Here is a 25730-nt window from a genome sequence, read left to right as displayed (position 1 = left end):
GAGTCTGCGGTGAGGAAAGCAAATGTTAGCATTCATTTCAAGAGGACTAGAATATAAAAGCACGGATACAATGTTGAAACTTTATAAAGCACTGGTGAGGCCTCATTTGGAGTATTGTGAGCAGGTTTGGGCCCCTTATCTTAGAAAGGATGTGCTGAAACTGGAAAGGGTTCAAAGGAGGTTCACAAAAATGACTCCAGGATTGAATGGCTTGTCATATGAAGAGCGTTGGATGACTCTGGACCTGTATTCACTAGAATTCAGAAGAATGAATGGTGAACGGCTTGATAGAGTGGATGTATCTTATGGTCTTATCAAACAGTTGAATACACAAGGCAGATCAATGCAGTCATCAGCATAACAAAACAAAGAGTGAGAAGTAGGCCCCGAGAGGACTGAAACGAAGATTGTTCCACAAAAAAGGGACAGGCATGCCTTGGACCACAGTCCATAGCTACAGCTTTGCTCTGGAAAAACTGAGTGGAGCTGAAGGAGAAGTTGTTCAATCTGAGAACAAACTTAGGCAGGTGAATGGGTGTGTCCTGGAGAAGAACTGGTTAGGCCTCTGCTCAAGGAGAAGAGGACAGCCCTCAGATCATCTTGATGCAGGATGGAAGTGTAAAGGGATTACATATTCACAATGAAGATGAGTCTGTTGGGACCAAAGAATTGGAAATAGTCAGAATTGCAGATGACCTCAGAGGTAATACAGATATAAGTGGGAAGAGACTGAACGAGAAGTGAAAGAATAGTCAAGTAGGGAGAAAGAAGTTCAGATAGACAAGATCAGACCTGCTTGGGGCTTTTTGTCAGGAGATCCAGGCTGCCCAGGCAGTCTGTGTGGGAATGAACAGTATAGTACAGAGGCCCTGTCCTCAGAAATCCCAACAAAGTTGACACTAATTTTGTTTTAACTGACTCTGGCAAAAACATTAAAACTGAAGCTAATAATTAAAAATAAACTGGCTTGTTTAGCTTGTAGTCCAACTCTACATTTTACAACTTCCACATTCTTTTGTCAAGGTTCTCCCTCTCTGCTCCCATTCAATTACCAAATAACCTTGTTTACAACTTATTGTCCCAGTCACCCTGATGTTACTCTATCACACACGTTCCCCTCATTCACCCACTCTGCAGGTTAACAAGCTTCCATTTCCACCACCACTTCAGTTCTGACCTTTTCTGAGTCCCCAGCCTGAAACATTATGTTTCTCATTCCACAGATGTGACCTGACCTACTGAGTACTTCCAGAATTTCTGTTCTTGTTTTACTTTATTTAACTTTCCCTAGCAAAGTTACTTCCTTCAATGAGATTGTTTCTCATTTTCTGACCCCTCAGAAATACCCAGAGGACAACCTCTTGGTTTCGATTTGTCCGCTGAATCTCCTGTCACCTCTCTGAGCCAAGTGTACCAGTCCTTCTAGAAGGACCAAGACAGATCAGAGGGCCAGTGCCTCCATATAAAATTGTTAATTGTGAACCTTTGTTGCTTTCTTAGGCACGTGTACCCTTCTTTCAGAGAGGAGAAAAATAAAACACTTTATTTCAGGAGAAGCATCACCAAGATGCTCTGTAAATTTGTGAGGTCTCGTTATAGGAGGTTGCACTTGCCTTTGAAAAAGCCCGTCTTTAAAAAGTATTCCATTTTAAAACCTTATTTTTAATGCAATGTTTTCATTTTAATATTGTTAATGTTGTCTAATTATTGCAGAATAGGGAAGTTAACTTGCAATGCACAGCATAAACCAAGCTTCTTTACAATTAATATGAATCCTAGCCAATGTGCCAGACTCCCCGTTAAATTTAGTTTTATACTTTTGAGGACCAAATATATTATTATAAGAGGACCACAATGTCCTACAGGATATCTATCTGGATGCTCATACCTACATTATTTTTGAATGAGCACACTCTTAATTCTCATAGCTGTTGACATGACTCTGCTCTCAGACTGTTATTGCTATTATTCCACTTCAGATGCAGCTGCACGCAGTGCCTTTGCTATCAGGAGTCAGGCAGCAAAGAGGTACTGTTTATAGAGATGCTGCCTCTCTCAGGTTCGAATCTGAACTCGGGTTTAATCAGTGGGAGTCTGTGCACTCTCCTTATTTCCTCCAGGTACTCCAGTTTCCTCCACATTCCAAAGATGTGTGGATTGGTAAGTTAATCAGCCTCTGTGAATTTACTCTAGAATGTACAGCAGGCATGTAGGTGAGTGGCAGAATCTAGTAGTTGGAAGCTGGGAGTGCTGTGAATAAAAATGGAATTAGCGTAGGATTAGTATAAATAGGTCTTAAAGGTCAGTATGGACGGTGAGTCAAAGAGCTGTTTCCAAGCTGTATGAATCTATGAGATTCCTTTCTTTGATACTGTAGATTTCAAAGTTCCAAGTAAATTTATTATCAAAGTATGTATATGTCACCATATTCTATCCCGGGATTCATTTTCTTGCAGGTATTCATCATAGAACAAAGAAATACAAGAGAATCAATGAAAGATTACACACAAAGACTGACAAGCAAACAATGTGCGAAGGAAGACAAACTGTGCAAATACAAAAATTACCAAGTTAAATAAACACTGAGAACATTTGTAGCGTCCTTGAAAGATCTGCCTATAAAACCAAACACTTGTCACATCCCACCAAAGCAACTTTTGAAATTTCAACTCAGCTCCTCCCAATTTTGTTTTTTAAAAGTTAAAAGACATGGAACTTTGGAATTGTCATAAAAACGAATATAGAAAGATAGTTCACCTCTTACTTCTGCCCTCTGAAGATGCTGAGCAACAGTCTCGTGACATGAATTATTGCCAGTGATATGAAGAAACAGCTAGATACGGAGCACACATCAACACTCCACAACTACATCCCGCTGGCAATGCCAAAGTTCACTCACAGTGCTAGCCAAACTATTCATGAGCTGACAGTAGGGAAAACTCTCACATATTAGCTCACTTACAATCATTAATGTGACGGAAGGACTCAAAGCTACAATGCAGGACTTAATTATTGTGAACAGTTTTACCAATGCTTTTAGCTACAAACTTTAACGTAGGGTAACAGCACTTGCCCAGGAGAGTGATTACTGTATAGGCCTTTGTTTTCACATGTGCTAACATACAGTACTTCTGAAGTATAAATTCTGCAAGTTAAGAAGATCGTAGAAGGATATATTGTCTAATTACTTACAGCACACGGCCATTTGATTTCCGCTGTACAATAATGCCAAAAGGTCTGGAGGAAAACTTAACAGTATAGAGCTGAGTTGAAGCTTTTTCAGTAACAACAGGTACATCAATGGGAACTTCATACCTCTTTTTCTCAAGGTCCTTAAGCTAAAAAAAATCAAAAAGCAAGAAAAAAAATCACTTCTACATATAATTTATAAACAATAAAGTTAAATATTCAGTTTTGTTGGTAATTTTATTGACAGCCATATCTTTACCTGATTTGTTGAACTTCAAATATATAAATTAATATACAAATATTAATTCAGATTTAGAAACAGCAATGTATATGATCACAGAAATTCAATTTTGTTGTTACGGTTAATCTGGCATGCTCTGGATTTTTTGTGCTGCTACTGGATGTTTCCAAATTAATATACCAAAACTCTTAATTCACTTTTTTATTTTGATGTTATACAGTACACAAGTAAAATAAATTTTCCAGTGAACTCAGTGGGTTTAGAGGAAGGGCGGAAATCCGAGCCTGGTGTATTAGAGAAAATAAGTGAATCAGCACCTGAACCAGATGCTGAACCATCAGCGTTTATCAACATACCAAATAGCTTTAGCTAATATCAGAATTTAAAGAAATGCTTTCTAAACTAAGGCGGGGGACCAAGAAATGTGCAGATATTTAAAGGAAGAGGAGATTAACACTCAAGAGTAATCCCAGGCATTCCCATACACCCAAAGTTGTAGGAACCTGTCCACTCATCACCATCAACTGAGGCTAGATGGGACTTCCTTATATATCACAGCTTGGTGATCCACAATTATGAGAAACTTGCACCAATCAGCCATTGGCTTGCATAATTGTGTCTCAGTGTTAACCCTCGCATGCTCAGCTTTGGAATATGCTGCTTATTTTCAAACATTTCTCCTTGAATGGCATCGCAGTGCCGGAGAAAAGATGGGTAAGAATTGCGCACTGATGTCCTGCTGATTGTTCTGAAAGAAATCAAACTAGTCAAAATGACCTACATAAAACAAGTCTCACCATGCTTTTAATCACAAATATGGTCATAAATTTCTAATCAGAACACAAGTACTTAAAAGATAATAATAACCAACATTATTTTCCTTCTAATCATTTATATTCCTGTAAAAGGATGGAAAATGCCTGCAGAAAGCACCAGGATCAATATATTTTGTTACAAAGAAGAAAAACAATACAGCATGGTGACATTATTTTGGAATGAGATTTTTAAAAATTGTAAATGGTCTTTAGTGGTTTTCGTTAACCCTTTATGAAAAAAAAGCTGCCGATTATTCAAACCATTTTACTCTCTGATTTCATGCAAGGTTTATGTGCATCGTAGATATAAAATGCCTGTAAAAGTATTCACCCCCCCCCCCTTTGGAAGTTTTCATGTTTTATTGCTTCACAACATTGAATCACAGTGGATTTAATCTGGATTTTTTTGAAACTGACTAACAAAAAAAAACTCACATGAAATCTTGGCTGGAATTTGCCAGAGGCATATGGGAGACACTGAAGTCAGCTGGAAGAAGGTTCTATGGTTTGATAAAACCAAAACTGAGCTTTTTGGCCATCAGACTAAACACTATGTTTGGCATAAGCCAACCAGCCAAACACCGCACATCAAAAACACCATCATCCCTAGTATGGTGGTGGCTGCATTATGCTGTGGGGATGTTTCACTGCAGCAGACCCTGGAAGGCTTGTGAATGTAGAGGGTAAAATGAATGCAGCAAAATACAAGGAAATCTGGAGGAAAACCTGATGCAATCCACAAGAAAACTGCAACTTTGCAGAAGATTTGTTTTCCAGAGAGACATGGCCCCAAGTATAAAGCCAAAGCTACACAGGAATGGCTTAAAAACAACGAAGTTAATGTCTTGGAGTGGCAAGTTGGAGTGCAGACCTCAATCCAATTGAGAATTTGTGGCTGGACTTGAAAAGGCCTGTTCACTTACAATCCCCATGCAATCTGACAAAGCCTGAGTAGTTCTAGAAAGAAAAATGGGGAAAAATTGCTGTGTCCAAATGTGCAAAGCTGATGGAGCCCTATACACAAAGATTCAAGGCTGTAAATGCTGCCAAAGGTACATCTGTTAAATACTGACTTGAAGGGGATGAACACTTATGCAATCACTTATATTGGGTTTTATATTTGTAATTAATTTAGATCAGTTTGTAGAGATTGTTTTCACTTTGACAGAGACTTTTTCTGTTGATCAGTGTCATAAAAAGCCAAATTAAATCAACTGTGATTCAACGTTGTAAAACAATTACACATAAAAAACTTCTGGGGGGGGGGTGAATACTTGAATACTTTTTGTAGCACTGTATACATGCTATAATTCCTAATTATGGTCTAACTGAAGTAACTGCACTCAAGGTTAATTACAGACTGGGTTCAATTTAAAATAAACCCAATCAACATTAGAATTGAAAAGTATCCCAGTGTGCATCACATACAAGACGTGAACAAAACTAATACAGTTTTAATGGAAAGGAGCATAACAAGAGGAAGATTATAAAATTATAGCAATTTCCAAATGAGAAATCAGCCATTACAGCTCCAGCAAAACCATTCTGTACTTTTGTTCTGAACTTTAGTCAGTTGAACCTGTAGCGAGTTAGACTTTGTCAGGGATCAATAATTCATTACATTGCCATGCAGAGAAATAGCTGTGATAGTAACATAAAAAAATTTATCTTACTTCAGGTGTATTTAATTGCTAGACATTCACAAATATACAAGCTACCCGACAGCTAATTGAGAAAGAAGAAATTAAAGAAGAAAGAATAATAAAATGGCAGGGAATTTTAGCCCACTCCTGCTACCGACTGTGAACTAGTTTCAGACTTTCCAAAAAAGGTAACATCATTTCCCATCAAATGCAAAAGAAGGCTATGAGGGAGAATCAATAAATGTGTGGAGCTCCCGCTGCCAGTCAATGAACCAGAGCCCTACGTCTTACAGCTAGGCAGCATCCTTCTGACCCCAACCTCTTCATACTCCATCAGGGACAATTCATTGTTGTGGGAGCACCAGTGGAGGGCAGTGATCTATAGTAGTTCCTGGCAGGGCAGGGCACTGCACATAAACAGTGGGGGCAGGGATTCATACCAGTTTCCTGGCATGGCTGCACACAGCAGCAAGAAGGACCGATTTGAAACATGGTTTGAATCCTCTTTTGTGGGAGCCGTCGTACACGCTAAAGAACAAAATAAAAAAGTAACTATCAAAATTAAATTACTGACATCATTGCAGCCACCTATTGACGTCATTTTAAAATCTAATAACAGAATTTTATGATAAAGGCAGAAAATTCAGTATCGAGGGACATGCATATGACACCATAATGAATGAAAACTACAACAAATCAAAGGGTTAATACAATAATAAAATTAAATAATTTCAGATATGTTGAAGAACTTATTCAAGTTTATTTCTTTACCATTGTGCTTAAATACCAGTTTCTGAGTTTTAATGGAATGTAACTGAGATAACTGAAATAACACAGAAGCACAAAATGAGGAAAGATAACAAAAAATCTCTAGTAAAACCTTAAACACAACATCGCTTGTGGGAGCTTCTGATAAACCAAGAGGTTCAGACTCTGTATCCTTCAGTCACAATGTTTCTGAGATACATAATTAACATCATTCCGTGGTAAAATAAATAACACTGTTGATGATTGAACAAAGTAAGGAGCCAAAAGTTCGTTACATACTACTAGTCTGGTTTAATATTGTGGAAACAGAAATAACTGTATTGTAATGATAAAATTTAAACAAAAATATCTGCTTACTCCATTTTTCATCTATCCTATTGAATAACAAACTGCCTATCATTTGTCTCACAAATCTGTGAACATAAATGGGCAAGACATTTCAGAAGTAACACATAGGGTACTATTGGGTACATAATATTGGGAATTTTTCCACTCCAAGGTTGCGTTTAAGTACATCTAGTAAAAGAAAGCAATATACTGGAAACATGGATGAAACACTAGTTCCAAAAAACCGTGGAAACAAAGTGCTAAATTTTGAGAAGACATTTGATCGACATTAAAAAAAATTACTCTGGCTTTAAAATCCAAATCAAATCAGAACACATTTTATTTATAATAATTAGTGTATCAAAACTATCTCTAACAATGGGCAATATACAGAGATATATTTTATTTATAATAATTAGTGTAACAAAACTATCTCCAACAATGGGCAATATACAGAGATATATTTTATTTATAATAATTAGTGTAACAAAGCTATCTCCAACAATGGACAATGTAAGGAGATATATTTTATTTATAATAATTAGTGTAACAAAACTATCTCCAACAATGGGCTATATACGGAGATACATAATGCATCATTGAGGCACAGAGTAATGGAGCATGGAAACAGGCCTATTGGCCCAACTCAATCATACTGACGAAGATGCTCATCCAACCTTGGTCCCACATGTTTAGGTTGAGCCCATATCCTTTGAACCCTTTCCCATCTATTTAACCATTCAAGTGCCTTTTAAATTTATTGTACCTGTCTTTACCACTTTATCTGGAAGCTATGCCCATTATATATGCCCTTCCTGATTTCACACACATGTATAAGACCATCCCTCAATCTCCCACATGCCATGAAATCCTAGCCTTCTCTACTTCTCCCTATAATTCAGGGCCTGGAGTCCTGGTAGCATTCTCATAAATCTTTTTTGAATTCTTTCCAGCCCATGACATCTTTCCTATGACAGGGTAATCAAAGGCATGCACAATACTCCACTGTGCAGTCTCACCATTATTTAGTACAATCACAACATTCTCTGAAAGTTGTCCAACTGTGTACATCATTTCTGTTAATATATTGACAGGTTATATCCACCTTCCTTAAGTTAATAAAATTATCTTTACTAATTGAGATTACTTACTGTAAAATGAAGTCTGCCTGATGTCTCATACATAACATTCAACTGAAGCGTCCTTATGTCATTTGGGAACAATGATCTCTCAGTGCGGCTGAGAATACCTGAATAGCCAGTCTTGGTTGGAGAAAGAAAGTCCATATTGTATGAAGGATAATTTAACGGCAAGAAACAGTAAGGGGCAGACACATTGACCACTGAATTCCAGCAGCAGCCACGGGCCTGACATGTTGTCATGTCCATCAGTTCATTAAAGGCACAATCCAACCTACTATTAGGATGAATATCACACTGTGAGGCACTGTGATTCCCTTCACTGAATGAGGTTTTGGTGTCATTTTTAGAATTTGGAGATTGCCACAAAAGGTCTCGCTTAATTTTGCCCACATTGATTGCTCCAGAGGCTTTCAGAGACTCCAAATGGAAATGATTGTGGCAAGTTAAGATACCAATCAGAATGACAATAAGGAAAACGCCTCCAAATTTAAGAACAGTATCAGTTGGCATTCTTTATTTATCCTGAGATGAAAGTCAAGTTTAACTCCAGAATCAAGACCCACACTTGTGACTCAAAGACTGGTAGAAACCTGGAGGAGGCAGACGTTTCTGAATTTAGTGCCACCGCCTAAACGAAACAGAGAAGAAAAAAAACATTGAAAAAAATTTCCACAATGATCAACTTTTGCTGATAAATCAGTTTGCTAACAAAAAAATGCCGAAGTTACAAAATGCCATTTAAGAATCACTGATGTAGCAGTTACTTGACAACAAAACATCAAACTAAAACCACTCAGAGATTAATCACAGGGGTGGGGGAGGGGGTTGTGGGTTTATGCTGCATCATATGCTATTCCTTCAATAACAAAGTTGAAGAATACATTTGGTCCTTTATTAAGACACTGGCAAAATGAACAATCTTAAAATGATAAAACTGACGAAACTAAAACTACAGCAAAAAAGTCTCAGCACATTAAAAGTACCTAGGACAAGCACTCTTAAATGTACAAGATTATTCCAGCATATTTTTAAAAATTCAAGCCTATTTCAGCAAATTTAAGCAGTTAACAAAAAAAATATCTCCCTTCCCCAGCCCACTCTCCAGCTCTGCCCAAACTGGACTGACCCAAAATCAAAACATGAATATGCAACTACTCTTCACTTCTACCACACCCCAACCCACATGACTAATTACCCATAATAAACGCACAGCACAAAGTACAATACAGACAGAAAACAGATGCATGACTCCGAAATCCCAGCCCCTGAAATATTATATAGGTGTCCCCCGCTTTTCAAACGTTCGCCTTACGAAACCTCACTGTTACAAAAGTACCACATTAGTACCGTTTTCGCTTTCAGAAGGTGTTTTCACTGTTACGAAAAAAAACAGCGCGCGATAAAAAATCAGCGCATGATAAAAGACAGCGCGCGCCCCAAGCAGCCGCTCTGCCCCAGATTTGGAACTGCATTCTCACCGGCATTGCTTTAACACGTGCCTGTGAGCAGCCGTTTGCAAGATGAGTTCTAAGGTATCGGAAAAGCTTGAAAGAGTTCGTAAGGGTGTTACACGTAGCGTAAAACTAGACATAATTAAGCGTTTTGATCGTGGTGAACGAAGTAAGGACAAGCAACATACATCAAAGTTGCTGGTGAACGCAGCAGGCCAAGCAGCATCTATAGGAAGAGGCGCAGTCGACGTTTCAGGCCGAGACCCTTCGTCAGGACTAACTGAAGGAAGAGTGAGTAAGGGATTTGAAAGCTGGAGGGGGAGGGGGAGATGCAAAATGATAGGAGAAGACAGGAGGGGGAGGGATAGAGCCGAGAGTAAGGACAACGTGAGTTTGGCTTGTGGAAGCTGACGAACATGATGTTGAAGAGGTTTTGGCATCCCATGACCAAGAACTGACAGATGAAGAGCTGATGCAATTGGAAGAAAAAAGGATAACAATCGAAACCGAATGAGTAATGATAAAGTACGACTTTAATTTTGAAAGGTTACGTTGGTTTAGGGGATATTTGCAGGATGGTTTGAGTTCTTACAAAGAACTGTGTGAGAGAAAAATGCGCGAGGCTCAGCAGTCAAGCAAGCCTTCCACATCAGCCACAGCAGACAACGAACCTCAACCTTCGACATCGAGGTGGGCAGTCATAGGAGAAGATGAGCTGCCTGCTCTAATAGAAACAGACGATGACGAGATGACACCCCAGTGTCCCACCACCCCAACCCCCGGGCCCCGGACAGATACTGTACCGATTTGCGGAGAATGCAACGGTAGCTGGGAGGCACACAGCACATCTTTAAGAGAAAAGCCGAAATAAACATTCTAATTAATTAGGTGCCGCCGACATGTAATTGTCGGCCCAGATTAGAGACGACGTAATCGGAAATCGGCACTGATCTGGGTCGACCTTTACGTGTGGGGCGGCACCTAATTAATTAACATGTTTATTTCAGCTTTTTGCTTAAAGATGTGCTGTGTGCCTCCCGGCTACCGCTGGACCCCTGCGTGCTTCGCGGCAATGTATCGCTTGGCAGCCTGGAGGGTGGGGGCCACTACACCACCCCAACTCCGACTCAGCCTAACACACCATCATCAGTGTGCTCGGTGCTGTCTCAATTCCGGTAAGTGATACTACACTGTACATACATTATTTCTACTTTATATAGGCTGTGTATTTTTACGTGTTATTTGGTATGATTTGGCAGCTTCATAGCTTAAAGGTTACTGGAGAGCGCTTGCGCCGTGTTTTTGCCAACAGCGCTTGCGTGAGATTTTTTGCCGAAGGCGCTTGTGTGAGATTTTCGCTACGGAGAACAGTTCAGTAATGATTGTGGAAAAGTATTTCTACTTTATATAGGCTGTGTATTTATCATATCATTCCTGCTTTTACTATATGTTACTGTTATTTTAGGTTTTATGTGTTAGTTGGCATGATTTGGTAGGTTATTTTTGGGTCTGCGAACACTCACAAAATTTTCCCATATAAATAAATGGTAATTGCTTTTTCGCTTTACGACATTTCAGCTTACGAACCGTTTCATAGGAACGCTCTACCTTTGGATGGTGGGGGAAACCTGTATTATAATTATAACTACACACTACTAAGAGACAGGAGACATGAAATCTTAACATTCATACAAATGTCCTCTTTCATCTTTCTTCTTCCAGACAAGTCGTGCAACAGTCATCTAGACCAGAGGTTGCCAGCACTTAGCCCAGTACAGAGTGATCTTAACCATCACTCTCTGTTAAGTCAAAATCATGAAGCTTCTAGAGATGTAGCTCCTCAAATGTCTGACTCCTCTAGAAGACAGATTTTGGTTACAGGCCGATCCAGATAGCTAGTCTTAGTCTTGATGTGCACCTGCTGCACAAATACTCTTCTATCTGGAAAAACTTGTTCAAGGAAATAGAGGTGGTCACCATAATTGTCTGTCTTGCCTTGAACACTCATCTTAAAAGTCCTCGTGAATGCATGATACTGCAGTGGGCCACCATCAAAGACTTGAATCTCTCGTTTTGGCAAAGATGCAACGTATTATTGTTGTACCAATAAGGTTGTGACTTCATTTTGTGTCCTGATGGCCTCCACAGTACTATTCAGACCTCTATCATCGAAAACACGAGGGTTTCCATATTGCAAGTTGATGTCCCCAAAAACACCTTGAGCAGTTTGATATGACATGGGTTAGGATTGCCTCCTTAGTGCAGGCTGAGAGTGAACACCCTGAACTACCTCTTGGGGTCCTAACTCTTGTTTCATAGATACTTGAGGAACAAGTGTATCCACATTAAGACTGTTGGGTTTTTTCTGTGCCTTATTAACAGAGGAAGTCACACCACAAAACTGTCCTGTTGTTCACTTTTGAGAAATAATGATGTTAACCTGCCTAGTGAACTAATGTTGGGGTAGTGGAGGTATAATTTGTCCATCAGTGCTAATCACCCCATCCTTGACCATGCTGTTCCACCGTGAACACGGTCTGTTATGAGTCAACATGATGCTTTCAGATCAGGTCATGCATAGCACATACCTCCGCTGCACTGCTCTGGGGTACAGGGGCTAGCGACCCTTGTGCCTGTTCTATGTACTTGCTACGAGTGGGTTCTATCGCTGAGCAGCAGTGAACCATCTGATTGGCCTATCAGAGATCTCTTTGAGAACTAGTTGACTTGATCAGCATTTCTGATCTGGCTATTGTTCACGATTGCACTCAATAATTAAAAAAAATCTGGTAGTGACCATCCATCAGTTTTGCAGAATTTGTCACCAGCTTCACAAACTTGTAATCTTCTCTCGAGAAACCAGGCTGTTCATCCTGACTGCATTCAGGGAAGTCTGCCTTGAACTACTGCTGCCAAAGCTCATCCACGTTGAAAACTGAAATCCTGTTAAGTGTCAGCAACAGCTGGGCACAGTCTCTTCCATCATCATGGTCTCCTTTTGGTGGTCCATTGACAGTCCAACGCAACACATTTCTGACTGCAAAGGGTCCATTATTGATATTGCAAATCACTTGTGACAGCTAACACATCTGTCCCTAGCAGCATCATGACATCTGAATCAACCTCTGGCAAATGGACATGTCTCAGGTGAGACCAGGAATATTCCCTTTGTGGAGAGGCATACCTTCCCATGTACAGATCTGGACAGTTTACAATAGTTGTTACTATCTAAGCAAGGCACTTAAAATCCTGAAACATGTGGCTACTCAGAACCTTCTCTTGACCCATGGTGCGTAAGAGATGACATGTTCTTTTCCCTGTTAGTTTGAGCTTCTTCGTGAGGCTCACTGTGCAGATCACTGCTGTACTTCCTTGATCTAGGAAAGCATACAGTGGTGCTAGGAAGTTGTGAACCCTACAGGATTCTCTTGATTTCTGCATAAATATGACCTAAAATGTGATCAGATCTTCACATTTAAGTCCTAGAACTAGATTAAAAAGAACCCAATTAAATAAATAACGCAAAAAATGTTTGTTCATTTATTTATTGAGGAATAATGAACCAATATTACATGTATTTGTACGTGAACCTTTGCTGTCAGTAACTGGTGTGACCCCCTTGCATGGCAATAACTTCAACCAAATGTTTCCGGTAACTGTTGATCAGTCCTGCACATCGGCTTAGAGGAACTTTAGGCCATTCCTCCTTACAAAACTGCTTCAGCTCTGGGATGTTGGTGGGTTCCCCTGCTTGAACTGCTTGTTTCAGGTCCTTCCACAACATTTCTATAGGATTAAGGTCAGGACTTTGACTAGGCCTTTCCAAATCACAAATTTTCTTCTTTTTCCATGATGCTCCTTCCGCCATGCTTCACAGGTGGGATGAGGTTTTGGTGTTGGTGTGCAATTAATTTTTCCTCCAAACAGAGCAATGTGCACTTCTGCCAAAAAGTTCAACTTTTGTCTCATCTGGCCACAGAGCATTGTAGAACATCCAGGTGGTCTTTTGCAAACTTGAGTGCAGCAATGATTTTTTGGACAGCAGTGGTTTCCTTCCATGAAGACCATTCTTGTTCAGTGTTTCTCTTATACACATGAACAGAGACTTTAGCAAGTTCTAGAGATTTCTGCAGGTCTTTTGCTGTTGCCCTTGGGTTCTTTTTCCACTTCCTTCAGCATTGCACGTTGTGCTCTTGATGTGATCTTTGCAAGATGTCCACTCCTAGAGACACTAGCAACAGCCCTGGGCTTCCTCTATTCGCAGACAATATCTCATACTGTGGATTGATAAACACTCAGGTCTTTAGAAATGCTTTTGTAGCCTTTTCCAGCTACATGCATCTTTACAATTCTTCTTCAAAGATCCTCTGAAAGTTGCTTTGATTGAGGCATGGTACATGTAAACAGATCTTTCTTGAGAAGAGCAGGTTCTGGCAGTAACCTAAATTTATGTGTCTTTTAATAGGACAGGGCACCTCTACAATTCACACCTCTAATTTCATCTCATTGATTGGAACATCTGACTCCAAATAGCTTTTTTAGAAGGCATTACCCCAGAGGTTCACACACTTTTCCCAACAAATACATGTAATATTGGATCATTTTTTTCCAACAAGTAAATGAACAAGAATAATATTTTTGTGTTACTTACTTAATTGGGTTCTCTTTATCTAGTCTTAAGACTTGTGTGGAAAGCTGATCACATTTTTGGTCATATTTATGCAGAAATACAGAAAATTCTACAGGGTTCACAAACTTTCTAGCACCACTGTAAGTAACTAAGTCTTGTTACTCTTCGTAGACTTCATCTATACCAGAATTATAGGAAGTTTACCACATGATCACCAGGTCTCATACTCACTGCTTTACTCACTACTGTGATTCTTTCACAGTCTGTTTCGAATCTGCACCCTTTTCATTACAATTGCTCGGATGTCTGCCATTGCATACCCTGCGTGAAAGATGCTTCCTGCCATCTTTGCTGATGTGTCCCATACACAGATAACCAAAGCAGACACCATTTTCTTTTAGGAAGGCAATCTGCTGACTCTGAGCCTTTCCTCCAGTTGAGGGTATGTTCACCCTCACAGAACAGGCAAACCCTTTTGGCTGACGAGACATTTCCCTTTCATTAGCTCCACCTTTACTTCTCATAGTGGCCATGGTAGTGGCAAAGCTGCTTCCTTTAGCCTTAGAACAAATTTTTGACATAGTTTTGTTCACACCTTTGATTATTGCAGGTGATGTAGTATCCTGTAGATTCCCATACACAGGGTGTGTAAAAATCCTTACTTGTTTTTCTATAAGTTCTACAAGGTCGGCAAAAGTAGCCTCAGAGTTACACTCATCTGGTAGTTCACAGGCTACCCTTCTCCATAGATCCTAAGCAAATGAGGCAACTTCTTCACTACAGTCAACATATTGGCAGGCATGCCCAGCTCTCCCATGTACCGAATTTCTCTCATTGCATTACAACAGCCTCCAAGAAAAATGACCCTAATCTTGAAGATGTTATAGGTGGCCATGAAAGAGCCTTTCACATGTAGGCCGATGCAATTTTCTGTACATTACCAAAATGATCTTGAAGTAAAGCCTTGGCCGTTAGTTATCCTTCCTCTGGGTTGACATGCTGGCAAATTCTATCAGGCTCCCAAGGGCAACCTCCAGTGTACTGTTCAAGGAAATAGAGGTGGTCACCATAATTGTCCGTCTTGCTTTGAACACTAATCTTAAAAGCCCTCGTGAATGCATGATACTGCAGTGGGCCACCATCAAAGATTTGAATCTCTCGTTTTGGCAAAGATGCAATGTATTATTGTTGTACCAATAAGGCTGGGATTTCATTTTGTGTCCTGATGGCCTCCACAGTACTATTCAGACCTCTATCATCAAAAACACAAGGCTTTCCATATTGCAAGTTAATGTCCCCAAAAACACCTTGAGCAGTTCGATATGACATGGGTTAGGATTGCCTCCTTAGTGCAGGCTGAGAGTGAACACCCTGAACTACCTCTTGGGGTCCTGACTCTTGTTTCATAGATACTTGCGGAACAAGTGCATCCACATTAAGACTGTCGGGTTTTTTCCTGTGCCTTATTAACATAGGAAGTCACACCACAGAACTGACCTGTTGTTCCCCTAAATATGCAGGTTCCTATTTATGGATGTTTACCATTTAAATTGATTACTGACTCTTTTACATATTTAGGGGTTAAAATCACGAAAAAGCATAAAGATTTATTCAAGGCTAATTTTTTACCTTTAATTGATTAGATTAAACTTTTGTTTACTAAATGTTCACCGATGTCTCTGTCATTGATCGTTCAGATCAATGCTATCAAGATGATTATTTTGCCTAAATTTTTATATGTATTTCAAGTGGTGCCAATTTTCATTCCAAAATCCTTTTCTGATAATGTTGATTCCAAAATTTCCTCATATATATGGCAGAACAAAAATCCTAGGTTAGGTAAAAGATATTTACAGAAATCTAAAAAGGAGGGGGGTTTAGCTTTGCCAAATTTTAGATTTTATTACTGGGCAATTAACATTCAATATTTAAAATTTTGGTTATGGGACTTGGACGTAACTTCAAGTCCACATTGGGTAAATCTTGAGCGTAATTCTTTCGAAGGGTTTTCATTGGGTTCTATTTTAGGGACATTGCTTCCCTTTACTCTTTCTAAGTTGTATAAACAAATGGATAACCCAATAGTTAAACTTACTTTACGTATATGGTTTCAATTTTGAAATTTTTTTGGGTTGAATCAATTTATTTTAGCAAGTCCTATCATATCTAATTTCTTTTTTTAACCCTCTACTATGGATCAAGCACATCTGGCTTGGAAAATTAAAGGTATAGTACGATTTTGTGATCTATTTTTGGATAATTGTTTCATGTCCTTTGAACAATTATCTAATAAATATAATTTGCCTAGATCTCACTTTTTTAGATATTTACAGGTTAGAAATTTTTAAAATACTGTTTTTCCTACCTTCCGGAATTTATATTCAATGGATATTTTGGAAAAAGATTTTGATTTAAATCCTTTTCAGAAACAATTATTTATAATACAATTATGAAAATATGTCCAAATGTATCTAATAAAGACTGATTGGGAAAGGGAACTTAAGATTATTGTACCGATTGAAAAATGGGGAAAATTCTTCAGTTAGTTAATTCATCCTCTATATGTGCTAAACATGCATTGATACAGTTTAAAGCAGTGCATAGGGCTCATATGTCCAAGGATAAACTATCTCATTATTATTCTCATTTAAATCCTATATGCCTTAGATGTCACTCCGAGATAGCTTCTCTAACTCATATGTTTTGGTCATGTCCTTTGCTGAAAAAATATTGGACAGATATTTTTGATACTATCTCAACTGTTTTGAATATTGATTTACAACCTCACCGTATTACTGCCATTTTTAGGTTACCAATGATAGAATCAAGTCATTTAACATCTTCAGCTCATCGGATGATTGCATTTCTTACATTAATGGCTAGAAGATCCATTTTGCTGAATTGGAAGGAGATTAATCCTCCCACCACATTTCATTGGTTCTCTCAAACTATGTTGTCTCTAAACTTGGAAAAAATTAGAAGTGTTGTTTATGATCCCTCTATTAAATTCGAAAACACTTTGAGGCCATTTATTCAACATTTTCATATGATGTAATTTGACCTTTTCCAAACTTATTCTATTTCTTTGTAACATATGTTGAGAGGAACGGAGTTGACAACACTAATGGTTCCTTTTTTTTATGATGTTACATAACAGTCCATGTCTTTTTTTTCTTAGTTTAGTTGATTAACACTGTTTAGGTTAGTTTTTTGGGGGGATATACTATTTTTATTTTTTTTTCCTTTTTCATGATTTAAAAAATTTTTTTTTTGTCTGATATTGTTCATCTGTATCCTGTATGATTGGGAGATTTAACACTCATGTGTCAACTGGGTTTATATTTAACTATGTTAATTACAACAATGTACTCCCAATAACTTTGTATCAATATTATGGTATGTTTATTATTATGAAACTAATAAAAAGATTGAAAAAGAAGAAGAACTGTCCTGTTGGAGTACTTTTAGCACCCACCATACTTGAAGCCTTTAGCCCCTCAGCTTTGTCAATCTGTGCTGCAATTTCCTCCTGCAACTTAAGCTGCTCCATCCTTCGCCATATCCACTCTCTCCAAAGCTGTTCTTCCATCTGCTCCTTTTACTCTTCCAACTCATGTTCGTTCTTCAGCATTTGTTGGAAAAGTAGTGAGATAGTGTAGATGGGTTCAATGCTCATTCAGAAATCTGATGGCAGAGGGGAAGAAGCTGTTCTTGAATCATTGACTGTGTGCCTTCAAGCTTCTATACCTCCTCTCTGATGGTAGCAGTGAGAAGAGGGCATGTCCTAGGTGATGAGGGTCCTTAATGATGGATGCCACCTTTTTGAGGCATCACTCCTTGCAGATGTCTTGGACGCTGGGGAGCCTCATGCCAATGATGGTGCTGAATGAGTTTACAACTTTCTGCAGTTTATATTGATCCGATGCAGTACCTGCCCCCCCATTACAGACTGTCATGCAGACAGCCAGAATGCTCTCCACAGTACATCAGCAGTGTCTTTAGTGACATAACAAGCCTGATGAAGCTCCTAATGAAATATAGCCGCTGTTGTGAAATTGTAAGATCTGATGCAAGGAAACGCAGTCTGGTGCCTTAACAGTTCAGCAACAAGAGTTCCCTTCAAAAGCAGCCATGCTGTCTTTAAACAGAGTGAACCCTCGCAAGGCCGAAGGTCCCGATGGAGTACCTGCTAAGGCTCTGAAAACCTGTGCCAACCAACTAGCGGGAGCATTCAAGGACATTTTCAAACCCTCACTGCCTCGGGCAGAAGTTCCCATTTGCTTCAAAAAGGCAACAATTATACCAGTGCCTAAGAAGAAGTGTGGCCAAATGGTTAAGGCGTTCGTCTAGTGATTTGAAGGTCGCTAGTTCGAGCCTTGGCTGAGGCAGCATGCGTGTCCTTGAGCAAGGCACTTAACCACACATTGCTCTGCGACGACACCAGTGTCAAGCTGTATGGGTCCTAATGCCCTTCCCTTGAATAACACCGGTGGCGTGGAGAGGAGAGACTTGCAGCATGGGCAACAGCTGGTCTTCCATACAACCTTGCCCAGGCCTGTGCCCTGGAAACCTTCTAAGGCGCAAATCCATAGTCTCCTGAGAATAACGGATGCCTATATTGTTAAGAAAAATAATGTGGACTGCCGTAATGACTATTGCCCAGTAGCACGCACATCAATAGTGATGAAATGCTTTGAGAGGTTGGTCATGACTAGACTGAACTCCTGCCTCAGCAAGGACCTGGACCCATTACAATTTGCCTATCGCCACAATAGGTCAACTAAAGACGCAATCTCAATGGCTCTCCACGTGGCTTTAGACCATCTGGACAACACAAACACCTATGTCAGGATGCTGTTCGTCGACTACAGCTCAGCACTTAATACCACCATTTCCACAATCCTGATTGAGAAATTGCAGAACCTGGGCCTCTGTACCTCCCTCTGCAATTAGATCCTCAACTTCCTAACCAGAAGCCCACAGTCTTTGTGGATTGGTGATAACATATCCTCCTCGCTGACAATCATCATTGGTGTACCTCAGGGGTGTGTGCTTAGCCCACTGCTCTACTCTCTATATACCCATGACTGTGTGGCTAGGCATAGCTCAAACACCATCGATAAATTTGCTGATGATACAATCATTGTTGGTACAACCTCAGGTGGTGACAAGGAGTGAGATTTGCCAACTATTGGAGTGGTGTCACAGCAACAACCTGGCACTCAACGTCAGTAAGACGAAAGAGCTGACTGTGAACTTTAGGAAGGGTAATACAAAGGAACACATATCAATCCTTATAGAGGAATCAGAAGTGGAGAGAGTGAGCAGCTTCAAGTTCCTGGGTGTCAAGATCTCTGAGGATCTAACCTGGTCCCAACATATCGATGTAGTTATAAAGAAGGCAAGATGGCGATGATACTTTATTAGGAGTTTGAAGAGATTTGGCACGTCAACAAATACACTCAAAAACTTCTATAGTTGTACCGTGGAGAGCATTCTGACAGGCTGCATCACTTTTCTGGTATGGCGGGGCTACTGCACAGGACCGAAAGAAGCTGCAGAAGGTTGTAAATCCAGTCAGCTCCATCTTGAGCATTAGCCTACAAAGTACCCAGGACATCTTTAGGGAGCAGTGTCTCAGAAAAGCAATATCCATTATTAAGGACCTCCAGCACCCAGGACATGCCCTTTTCTCACTGTTACCATCAAGTAGGAGGTACAGAGCCTGAAGGCACACACTCAGCAATTCAGGAACAGCTATATAGGACGCTGGTCAGGCCCCACTTGGAGTACTGTGCTCAGTTCTGGTCACCTCACTATAGGAAGGACGTAGAAGCCATAGAAAGGGTACAGAGGAGATTTGCGAGGATGTTGCCTGGATTGGGGAGCATGCCTTATGATAACAGGTTGACTGAACTCGGCCTTTTCTTCTTGAAGTGACGGAGGATAAGAGGTGACCTGATACAGGTGTATAAGATAATGAGAAGCATTGATCATGTGGATAGTCAGAGGCTTTTTCCCAGGGCTGAAATGGCTAGCATGAGAGGGCATAGTTTTAAGTGCTTGGAAGTAGGTACAGAGGAGATATCAGGGGTAAGATTTTTTTATGCAGAGAGTGGTGAGTGCGTGGAATGGGCTGCCAGCGGCAATGGAGGCGGAAATGATGGGGTCTTTTAAGGGACTCCTGGAAGGACACATGGAGCTTAGACAAATAGAGGGTTTTGGGTAACCCTAGGTAATTTCTCAGGTGAAGACATGTTCAGCACAGTTTTGTGGGCTGAAGGGCCTGTACTGTGCTGCAGGTTTTCTATGTTTCTTCTCCTCTGCCATCCAATTCCTAAATGGACATTGAAACTTTGAACACCACCTCACTTTTTTTAAACATACAGCATTTCTGTTTTTGCACGTTTTAAAAATCTATTCAATATACGTAATTGATTTACTTGCTTATTATTATGTTTTATTTTATTTACTATTTTTTCTCTCTGTGCTATATTATGTATTGCATTGAACTGCTGCTGCTAAGTTAACAAATTTCACGTCACATTGCCGGTGATAAGAAGTCTGATTCTGATGCACAGAAAACAGTAGCACTTACCCTTTCAATAATTGAAGAATGAGACAAATTGATGATTAAGGCCAACAAAGGTAAGTTTGCAACGCTGGGTACAGACCCGACTTAATGAACCGAATAGCCGTCTGTTGTCCCCACAGGAAGCCTCTGTAAAGCTGCCCCGGCCATCGGAGTCTAAACACTATGTGAAGGAAACCTTGGCCTATCAAGTGCTGCCTGACTTCTGATAGAGAGTATTGAAACTTGCAGAGGTTACAGGACTCCGGTCACAAGACGCCAGAAGGTTCACAACTCCGAAGCCACCAATTCTTTGCGTCGCCAGACCCGGGGGCAAGGGGCGGGGGGTGTCGGGTGACGTACAACCTCCCGGAACTCGAACCCCAAAGCAAACGAGGACGATTAACCCCCCTCCTTGGTCGCGAATCGTGGTACAGTCCCTCACGTGATTTCCGCAGTGGCCGCGGGTTGTTGTCGCTGTCTCTTAGCGACGGAGACCATGGCGGAAGAGGAGAGGGGCTGTGCTCGGATTTAGGGACCTGACTCCCTGACAACATCACTCCCTGTCCGGTTTCTGATGGGTACAGCTGCACCAACACCCCGGACCCTTTCCTGAAGTTGTTCGATTGATAATGGAAGGAAATCATGGCCCTTGAGAGGAAAGTAATCGACTGCCTTCCTGAAATGCTGCTGTCCTAGTGATGGATTTTAAGGAAGGAAACACGTCACCTTTGCTCCATCTGGCCTTTATGTGACTCCGGTCCCATAGCAACTTCTTTGACGTTTCACACCTGTCCAAACTCTCCAGTAACACAATTAGTTCAGAGGCATTCCACTCCTGGTCCTGCTTGTGCCACTTTTTTGAACCTCGAGTTAATTAAAAAATTGCATGAAGGACAAACAGCCCACTTGACTGGCACTTTAACCACCACCTTCAAGCTTCTGTCCTTTCACCATCCAATGCAATACAAATTGCACCATGGTAACTAACAAAGGTTTCTTAAAAACATTTCCCAAACTTGGACCATCAGAGCAGCAGGCGCCTGGGAAATCTACCTGCAACGATAATCATCAGATATGTTTGCATTTTCAGATAATAACATTGTCAGTTAATGAAAGGATTACTTCAGCTGTATAACAGAACATAGATAGCCTACAGCACAATACAGGCCCTTCGGCCCACAAAACTGTGCCGAACATGACCTTACTTTAGAAATTACTGCTGGTTACCCATAGCCCTCAGCCCTCTATTTTTCTAAGCTCCATGTACCTATCCAGGAGCCTCTTAAAAGACCCTATCGCATCCGCCTCCACCACCATTGCCGGGAGCCCATTCCACACACACACCACTCTCGGCGTAAAAAATGTATCTCTGACATCTCAGCACCTACCTGTTTCAAAGGGACAGATATCATACCAGTGCCCAAGAAGAGCAGAATGAGCTACTTAATGACATTTGTCTAGTAGCACTCACATCTACGGTGATGAAGTGCTTTGAGAGGTTGGTTACGGCTAGAATAACTCATATTAGCAAGGACCTGGACTCTCTGCAATTTACCTATCGCCAGAATAGGTCTACAGCAGATGCTATCTCACTAGCTCTTTATGGGGCCTTAGATCATCCAGACAGTATTAATGCTTACGTCAGACTGCTGTTTATTCACTACGGTTCAGTGTTTAATACAATCATTCCTACTGGTCTGTTTAAAAAGCTCCAAAACCTTGGCCTCTTTATCTCCCTCTGCAACTAGATCCTCAACTTCCTCTCCGAAAGACCACAGACTGTGCAGATGGAAAATAACATCTCCGCCTCGCTAATAATCAACACCGTCATACCTCAAGGATGTGTGTTTTGCTCACTGCTCTACTCCCTCTACACTCATGACAGTGTGACTTCGGCACAGCTCAGATGCTATATATAAATTTGCTGACGACAAAACTATTGTTGGCAGCATTTCAGATGATGACAAGAAGGCATACAGGAGCAAGATAGAGTGGTGTTACAGCAACAACCTTGCACTCAGTGTCAGTAAGTCCAAAGTATTGATTGTGAACTTCAGAAAAGGTAAGCTGAGGGAACATACACCAATCATCTTTAAGGGATCAGAAGTGGAAAAAGTAGCAATTTCAGGTTTCTGGGTGTCAACACCTCGAAGATCAACATATTGATGTAGTTACAAAAAAGGCATGATAATGGCTATATTTCATTAGGTGTTTGAGGAGAATTGGTATGTCACCAAGGACACTCCCAAATTTCTACAGATGTGTTATGGAGAGCATTCTATCTGGCTGCATCATTGGCGGGGGGGCGGGGGGGGGCACTGCACAGGATCGAAATAAACTGCAGAAAGTTGTAAACTCTGTCAGATCCATCATGGGCACAAGCCTCCCCAGCATCCAGGACATCTTCAAGGAGCGATGCCTCAGAAAGGCAGCGTCCATCATTAAGGGCCCCCATCACACAGGACATGCCCTCTTCTCATCGCTACCATCGGGGAGGAGGAACAGGGGTCTAAGCACTTCTTACGGTAATTCACAGTTTTAATTAATATGTTTTGCAAAATATTGCTGCTGCATAACAACAAATTTCATGACATTTGCCATTCATATTAAACCAGATTCTGAAGATTCAGGCTATTTGGCCCATTGAGTCTGCTCTGCTATTCAAACATGTCTGATTTATTTTCCCATTTTCCTGCCTTCTTCCCATAGCCTTTGACATCCTTAATAATCAAGAACCTATCAAGCTCCACTTTAAATATGCACAATCTCTTGGCCTCTAAAGCTGTCTGTGGCAATGAATTCCACAGATTCACCAACTTCTGGCTAAAGAAAGTGAATTGAATTGAATTAACATTATTTCTTCCATCCTTCACATATATGAGGAGTAAAAACCTTTACGTTATGTCTCCATCTAAATGTGCAATGTAATTTATGATAAATAGAACAATCAATGTAATATCGAGTACACTCGTATCAGCGTGAGTTCATCGGTCTGATGGCCTGGTGGAAGAAGCTGTCCTGGAGCCTGTTGGTCCTGGCTTTTATGCTGTGGTACCGCTTCCCGGATGGTAGCAGCTGGAATAGACTGTGGTTGAGGTGACTCGGGTCCCCAGTGATCCTACGGGCCATTTTTACACACCTGTCCTTGTAAATGTCCTGAATCATGGGAAATTCACATCTACAGATGCGCTGGGCTGTCCGCACCACTCTTTGCAGAGTCCTGTGATTAAGGGAGGTACAGTTTCCACACCAGGCAGTGATGCAGCCAGTCAGGATGCTCTCAACTGTGCCCCTGTCGAAAGTTCTTCTGATTTGGGGGCCCATACCAAACTTCCTCAACCATCTGAGGTGAAAGAGGTGCTGTTGTGTCTTTTTCACCACACAGCTGGTGTGCACAGATCACGTGAGGTCCTCAGTGATGTGGGTGCTGAGGAACTTGAAGCTGTTGACCTTCTCAACCCCAGATCCATTGAGGTCAATGGGGGTTAGCCCGTCTCCATTCCTCCTGTAATCCACAACCAGCTCCTTTGTTTTTGCGACAGTGAGGGAGAGGTTGTTTTCTTGACACCACTGTGTCAAAGAGATGACTTCTTCCCTGTAGGCCACCTTGTTATTGTTTGAGATAAGGCCAATCAATGTAGTGTCATCGGCAAATTTAATTAGCAGATTGGAGCTGGGGGAGGCGATACAGTCATGGGTGTACAGGGAGAACAGGGGGACACAGTATGCAGCCCTGAGGGGCTCCTGTATTGAGAGTCAGAGGGTTGGAGGTGAGGGAGCCTATTCTTACAACCTGCTGGCGATCTGACAGTAAGTCCAGGATCCAGCTGCGCCAGGCAGGGTCAAGGCCAAGGTCTCTGAGCTTCTTATCGAGCCTGGATGGAACTATAGTGTCGAATGCTGAACTGTAGTCCAAGAACAGCATTCTCACAAAAGCACCCTTCTTCTCCAGATGTGCAAGGACGGTATGTAGAGCAGTGGCTATTGTGTCAACTGTCGATCAGTTGTGTCTGTAGGCAAAGTGTAGTGGGTCCAGTTTGGGTGGCAGCAAGCTGCAGATGTAATCCTTGACCAGCCTCTCAAAGTATTTGTTTATTATTGAGGTGAGTGCGACAGGACGCCAGTCGTTCAGGCATGTTACCCTGGTCTTTTTGGTGCAGGGACAATGGTGGATAATTTGAAGCAGGAGGGCACTCTACACTGGGAGAGGGAGAGAACAGAAATGTCTGTAAACACACCTGCCAGTTGTGCTGTGCACATCCTGAGTACTCGCCCTGGGATGACATCTCGTCCCGCAGCCTTGCGACTGTCCACTCGTTGGAAACATCTGCATACCTCAGCCTCAGAGATGACCAGGTTGCAGGTTGTAGCAGTGGCTTTCCTCGGAGGCTCAGAGTTAGCGACATCGAACGTAGCATAAAAGCAATTGAGCTCATTTGGGAGAGAGGTCGCGATGTGGGCGGCACCACAATGTTTGGCTTTGAAGTCTGTGTTGGTATGCAGCCCTCACCACAAGTCACGTGTGCTATTCATTGTGAATCTTGACTCAATCCTTTCCCTACGTTGTTGTTTCGCAGCCTTGATAGCTTCCTTCCTCATCTCTGTTCTAAAGGGATGTCCTTCTGTTCTGAGGCTGTGCCCTCTGGTCCTAGACTCTCTCACTGTTGGAAATATTCTCTCCACATCCACTCTATCTAGGCCTTTCAATATTTGGTAAATAAAATTTGGTATATCAAAGCAATATTTTCATAGAACTATGGAAAGCTAGTGAAGATCTAGATGTGGTAGGTCACCAGTGAAAGAAACTATAATTGTGTGGAATAATCATGCCTACTTGGAATTAAATAGAAAATTATACTGGGCCAACAACAAATGAATAGATATGACTGGACGATGAAAGGAGGATCTGATTAGTATAAAGGTGAATGAGAAGTTGTGCATGCATTTTGA

At 41.0% G+C, this 25730-nt stretch overlaps 1 protein-coding gene across 2 annotated transcripts in view; it reads right to left on the bottom strand.

The window, feature by feature from the left end:
* The window catches only part of LOC134360294 (lysosomal alpha-glucosidase-like), a 62491-nt gene extending 41339 nt beyond the window's left edge, over nucleotides 1-21152 (bottom strand). Inside the window, exons 1-4 of one of the 2 annotated variants that reach the window (XM_063074485.1) lie at nucleotides 20805-21152; nucleotides 15148-15247; nucleotides 8135-8753; nucleotides 3193-3338 (exon numbers count right to left, since the gene is read on the bottom strand). In XM_063074485.1, coding sequence (XP_062930555.1) covers nucleotides 3193-3338; nucleotides 8135-8635 — 647 coding nt within the window. In that variant the 5' untranslated portion in view covers nucleotides 8636-8753; nucleotides 15148-15247; nucleotides 20805-21152. The remainder of the gene's footprint in view (nucleotides 1-3192; nucleotides 3339-8134; nucleotides 8754-15147; nucleotides 15248-20804) is intronic. The other variant, XM_063074486.1, reaches the window with a different exon arrangement.
* Nucleotides 21153-25730: the final 4578 nt, after the last annotated feature.

Source organism: Mobula hypostoma, chromosome 22, assembly GCF_963921235.1.
Source record: "Mobula hypostoma chromosome 22, sMobHyp1.1, whole genome shotgun sequence".
Classification (NCBI taxonomy): domain Eukaryota; kingdom Metazoa; phylum Chordata; class Chondrichthyes; order Myliobatiformes; family Myliobatidae; genus Mobula; species Mobula hypostoma.
This window is presented reverse-complemented; position numbering and strand designations above follow the sequence as displayed.